This window comes from Topomyia yanbarensis, chromosome 2 (assembly GCF_030247195.1).
Source record: "Topomyia yanbarensis strain Yona2022 chromosome 2, ASM3024719v1, whole genome shotgun sequence".
Classification (NCBI taxonomy): Eukaryota; Metazoa; Arthropoda; class Insecta; order Diptera; family Culicidae; genus Topomyia; species Topomyia yanbarensis.
Window position 1 is genome coordinate 398819120 of NC_080671.1, and position 6469 is coordinate 398825588.

The 6469-nt window shown below is 45.3% G+C and overlaps 1 protein-coding gene across 1 annotated transcript; it reads left to right on the forward strand.

Moving 5' to 3' along the window:
• The first annotated feature begins 3547 nt into the window (after nucleotides 1-3547).
• Nucleotides 3548-5746, forward strand: LOC131684893 (myogenesis-regulating glycosidase-like). The gene is made up of 2 exons (XM_058968135.1): nucleotides 3548-5428; nucleotides 5484-5746. Exons 1-2 carry the CDS (start codon nucleotides 3694-3696, stop codon nucleotides 5672-5674), a joined length of 1926 nt encoding a protein of 641 aa, XP_058824118.1. The 5' UTR covers nucleotides 3548-3693; the 3' UTR covers nucleotides 5675-5746.
• Nucleotides 5747-6469: the final 723 nt, after the last annotated feature.

The following is a 6469-nucleotide window of genomic DNA, read 5'->3' on the forward strand; positions in this document are numbered from 1 at the left end:
AGTTCGGATTCCGCAAAGGGGCATTGACAGTGGATGCAGTTTGGACAGTGCTCGAGAGTTTGGCATCTAAATAGAAGCGAAGAGCAGATCGATGCTGCGCTGTGGTCACGATAGATGTGAAGAATGCATTTAACAGCGCCAGCTGGGAAGCCTTCGCTGCAGCACTGCACCGAATGAGGGTTCCCGACTATCTATGCCAGATCCTGAAGAGCTACTTCCAGAGCAGAGTGCTGCTGTACGAGATGAGCGAAGGGCAGAAGTCAATGCGAGTCACCGCGGGCGTTCCTCAGGGCTCCATTCTCGGTCCAATTCTTTGGAACGGGATGTACGATGGGGTCTTAGCACTGCGGATATTGGGAGTGGGAATCAACGACCGGTTGAGCTTCAACAACCACGTCGACTACGGCTGCGAAACTTCGGCGGCCCTAGAAGCAGCACGAGACGTTTGCTATCTACTGTTTCATCATCGATACTCCGATATGGGATTCCTGCCTGGGTTGCTGTGCTGAAAACCCAGCGGAACCCTGAAAAGCTAAACAGGACATTTCGGCTGATGGCTGTGCGAGTCGCGAATGCGTACAGAACAATATCGTCGGAGGGGGTATGCGTTATCGCCGGGATGATTCCCATCTCCATCACTCTGGCTGAAGACGTGAAATGTTAACAGCGGAGAAATGCAAGTAATGCGAGGAGATTGGTCCGAGCGGACTCGTTGTCTAAATGGCAGCAAGAGTGGGACAACCCGGAGAAAAGAAGGTGGACCCACCGACTTATCCCAAATGTGTTGGCTTGGGTGCATAGGAAGCATGTGGAGGTGAACTTCCATTTGACGCAGTTTTCGTCCGGGCCCGAATGCTTCTGGAAGTACCTGCATCGGTTTGGACGTACAAGAGACAACGAAACACGTGGTATTTGAATACCCTAGGTTCGAAGAAGTTCGTAGGGTGACAGGTGTGACAGTGAACAACACCCACGACGAGCATACCTGGGACGCTGTCAACAGAGTGGTTACGAGTATACTTTCCGAGCTGCAGAGAAAGTGGCGAAGGGACCAACAAATTAGCGTCATTGGCTAGAAAGCCGCCGTGAAAACACAAATCGGGATTCGTGAGAAATTCCGCCACCGAGAACTCTCCGTCGGTGTAGACTAGGACCACCGCCGGGGACCAGTTGAGTAGTACGCGACGTAGCACCGGACGTCAGGCTTCAGCGAAATCGCCGAACAAGTAGATCGCGTGCAATAACTAGCAGTGGGCTGTTGGAGCGCCAGTGAATCAGAAGCTACGCTCCACCCGGAATCGCTGGACAGAGCTCAGCACTTACTGGCTGGCCCGTTGAGTAAGCTAGGTCCACCACCGGGGACTACATCGAGTAGATCGGGACGAAGCGGGGAGCTAAATGGCTCACGGAAACGAACATCGATATCGGGAGAAATCTAGCACCGGGGAATTCACAGTCAGGTAGATTCATCGCCGTGGACGATCCGATAATATCGTGACGAAAATGGGAGCTAATTGGCTAAAAAAACAGACATCACTACCAAATGAAATTCCGCCGTCGGACAACTCATCGCCGGATAGTATACGAGTAGATCTCGATAATGTTGGGAGCCAAATTGCTCAAGGAAGCGGATATCGATGTCGGGAGAAATTCCTCCGTCAAGTAACTCTCAGCCGGAGTAGGGTGAGCGCACCGCCTAGGACTATCCGAGTAAAAGAGATTATAACTACTAGGGGTCGCATGTCGCTGCCAACATTGAAAATTTATCATCTCGCTCTCACTTATGCTAGGCCCATTAGTTTGACACCTTTTGCGCCGGTACACACATGTCAAAGTAATGGGATACAACATGCTAGAGCGAGACTCCATGTTTTAGTCCGTGAATACATGGAGACAGTAGCGCTTAGCTCTCTCTAGTAGTTATAATCTCTTTTATCCGAGTAGATTGTGATAAGGCTGGGAGCTAAATGACTGACGGAAATAGCAGCTAAAAGGCTCATGGAATCAGCATCTAAACAGCACATTGGGACGAGAGCTAAATGGCGACGTAATAGATGGAGAAAAGAAGCAAGAGAGGAGTCGAAAGTTAAATCAAAACTCAAAGGTTTCATGGACCAAGCGAGGCTTCGAAATTGAACAGACGAAAGAGATGCGACGAAAGCAAAACGAGCCCTCCCCCTCCGGAAATAATACCACAATGTAGTTCCGTGGGAAGATGGGAGCAAAAAAGAGTAAGGAGTGTTGTTAGTGGTTAGGCACGAAAGTGAGTCGTGAGTCCCACACAGTGCCAATACAATTAGGCCAGTCTTTTTTTTAAACCTTTATAAAAAAGCACATTTCCCGAACTCAGCGAAGTGAGTCGAATGGTATAAGAGTTTCTGTCCCCGAGACTCTGTTAAAAAAGTCTATTTCAGAATGATTGCATAACCTTTCTATAGGAGAAAGACAAAAAGGTTTATATGGGAACCGTATACTTAGACCTGTAACACAGGAACTAGAACGTCGATTCCAATGGAATTTAATAGCAGTTAATAAAGATGCTGTAGCTTTTATTTGAGCCTAATTTTGAGAAAATTAAGTCAGACATTTCTAACAATCAGATGTGACTTCAATACAGGAACTTAACCACTTTCCCGAAGCTTCCGGTTCCACCGATGGTGACCAAAGTGGTCAATGTGGATTTGATTGGGTATCAGTGAACTGATGATTCAAGCAATTTAAAACACATTTTATGAAGTTTAGCATCTTTTAGATAGCATGCTTAATCCGATTAATATGGGAATTTTATGCGTGGCCACACTCTTCGACCCGTAACTCCGGAACCGTCTGTCGGGATTAAATGAAATTCAGCCTATGCGACCTTTGTATCTTTTATTTGAGACTAAGTTTGATAAAATTGGTTCGGCCACCTCCGAGTAACCGATGACATACACATAAACATGCACTCACAGACATTTACCGAAATGAGCCGAATGGTATGAGAGGCTCAAACCTCCGGGCCTCGGTTAAAAAGTCGATTTTCAGAGTGATTACATAGCCTTTCTTTAATCAAAAATAAAATAATAAAGATTGCCCATTGTACCTCCTCCCCGTGCAACACTTGAGAACTACTTCTGTAAAGTACAACAGGTTGACAATGACATTTTACATTTATATGTTTATATTATATTGGTTATGCTGGCATGTAAACCAAGCGCGATGTTGTTAAAATTCTCAGCCAAAGCTTCAATCCCAGAATTCGGATATAAGATTCAATTGTTCTCATCCGAAAAATAAAGCGAATTACCCTCAGACCGGAAGCCTCCATAATCACAAAAAATGCATCTTGAATCACAATATTTCAGGTACAACTTTCGATTTGACACCATCACCAATAAATCCCACACTTTATCGGTGAAACATTTTCCTTGATATAAGCAAACCTACGATAGAATATTTTCCACTTGAGTTCTAGCTTTGCACAATGATAGTAACCTAATCGAGGTATCAAATATTGTCCCCCTGAGTCAACCGGTGTCCAACTTCCGTGGGGTATAAAAGTAGCAAAGGCACCTCTGGTAAGCAACAGTCGGTGATTGTAACCAGTACTACGTTGGTCGTCCTATAACCAATGGAACGGATAATTTTCTGAACAATAAAAACGCGAGTGATGGTTAATTCTGCGGAAGTGATAGTAGAAATCATAGTGCGATAATGAAGTATTTTAAAACGCCTCTATTGGGCGTTCTGTTGCTAGTAACGGTAGCGTGTGCTACAGACTACACACTACAGTTCTACGAAGCCACGGTTACAGCTACGTTCAGTACCGCTACTCGTGAGCTCACGGTCCAGCGCAATGGAGTGACCGTACAGAGGATTGTGATGGGACGGGATTTGGGCACGACTCTAGTTCAGAAGGAAATAGCAGACGGTTTTAGGCTAACGAATATCGACGGTGAAGAGATTGAATTTACGAGAACTGTGGATAGTCAAACTTTGTCGCTGTTTACTGTTGCCAGAAAAGTGAGATCGCGTTCCAAGGTGGTGGTGGACTGTGTCCGCATCGCTGGATCCAACTGGTATGGCGGACCACAGCAAAAGTACCAGTACTGGCCAATTCAAAAATTACGCTTAAGTCAATACTCGTTCCTCACGAAGGAGGCAGATAACTGTGCGGTAGCGGATCGGTATTGGTTAAACTCGTTGGGATCATTCATCTACGTGGACCATGAGACCCCGCTGTTTATTGATCAAAACTACGGTCAACCAGGGTACATGTGTTTAGAAGCGAAGAAGTCTCTACCTTATGATACCTATGACGATACGTACTCATTCATCTACCAGGTTGGAGTAGCCAGTGATGCGAAGGTGGCACACATGGGTGCAGTGAACCGTATTCTTGGAAAACCTACAGGGCATCCCGCCGAAGAGATGGTGAAGTATCCCATCTGGTCGACTTGGGCACGTTACAAACGAGATATTGATCAAACAGTGGTGCTTCAGTACGCAGATGAAATTAGCAAAAATGGGTGGCAAAACGGACAGTACGAACTTGACGACGACTGGGAGAAGTGTTACGGAGCGCTAGAGTTCAACACCACCAAGTTTCCAAATATTAGGCAAACAGTGGAGGCTATTAGAGCGAAGGGTTTCCCGAGGGTTACCTTGTGGATTCACCCGTTCATCAACAAGGTCTGTGAACCGTGGTACTCGCAAGCAAAGCGCAACGGCTATCTAGTGACTAATCACAGCGGCAGTACGGATACTGAGTGGTGGAATAGTGGTAAAGGCCAAGCTGCATATGTAGATTTTTCTAAGCCTGAAGTTGCCGAATGGTTTACTCAAAGATTGCAAGCTATTCTGGATGAAAGCGGGATCGACAGTTTCAAGTTTGATGCAGGTGAGACTAGCTGGACGCCCCCGGATCCGGTGCTGAATGGACCACGCTCGCAACATCCAAATATAATCGTTGATTCGTATGTAAGAACGGTAGCACAGTTTGGAGATCTGGTCGAGGTTCGTTCGGCTCAACGCACCCAGGATGCTCCGATTTTCGTTCGAATGATAGATAAAGACTCCGAGTGGTACTGGAACAATGGTTTGCCGACACTGGTTACTACATTGCTGCAGATGAATATGGCCGGTTACCCATTGGTCTTACCGGATATGGTCGGAGGGAACGGGTACAATGATCATCCGCCGAACAAGGAAATGTTCATTCGATGGCTTCAGGCTAATGTATTCATGCCTAGTATTCAATTTTCTTACGTTCCATGGGATTACGACACGGAAACCATACAGATATCGAAACAAATGACCGATTTGCACGAGAGGTACACTACACAGATAATGGAAAGATTCAAGCTGGCTGTTTCTGATGGTTACCCGGTGAACCCGCCGCTCTGGTGGGTCTCCCCAAGCGATACTGTAGCTCAAAAAATCTACGATCGTAAGTATGCTTCTGCAATGATGACCCGAACTGTTTATCAGTTGTCTAATTTCAGAGTTCCTATTGGGAGATGACATCATAGCAGCGCCGGTGCTCCAGCAAAACAAGCGTTCTCGAGATATCTACCTACCAGAGGGTATGTGGGAAGACGGGAACAATGGAACCGTCTACACCGGACCCAGATGGATTAGGAACTACGGTGTTCCGCTAAGCGTGCTGCCGTATTTTGTGCGGAAGACTACCTAGAAGAGGTATGAATTTAGGTTGCATAGTATGAATTGCTGAACAAATATAAATGCATTTCAAGTGTGCAAACAAGTGGAAGTTTGATTGATTGTCTCCAGCGATGACGACTATTTACCGGCAGTAAACAATGCGCTCGTGGCAATCGATTATTATCATGCGGTGCAGGGCCATTGATGATTACTTGTGCAATTATGACCACAATGGGGTTCTGGCGGTGCAGTGGTAAGGTGCTGGTCACAAAAGCCGATCGTCGTATGTTTGGAATGGGATCCGAATGAACATGATTTTTAGTGTCTGAAGGATCGTTGTATTGGGTCAGTCCGTAATACGGTACCCTAGTCTCTTTTATGATAATCTATTTTAATGCTACCACTATTTAGGTTATATTTTGTGTTCTTGTTTGCTTTACATGCAACGAAAAATTCGAATACATTGTGTTAGGATTAAAATAGATTTGAAAGCCACGGCAAATATTAACGCATGTTTTAAAATACGAGTTGTTTACAGGGGAACACTTAGAGCGTTTTCGTTTTTACCTGGTGCTATACTGGTGTAGAGATAAACTGATTACACCCAATAGATTGAGGGTTTATAGGTCACCGAAAAATTGTTATGTATTCGGTTTGTTGAATTTTCACCGAGAAAAATCAATAAACCAAATACATAACATCTGATTATACCCAAGTTTGAATGAGTGTAGCACCAATCACAACTGCACTGTCGAAAACAAAAATGCCATTATCGATTGAAACTTACGGCAAAGAAAGATAAGACAAACTGACGTTTTGCATTTAG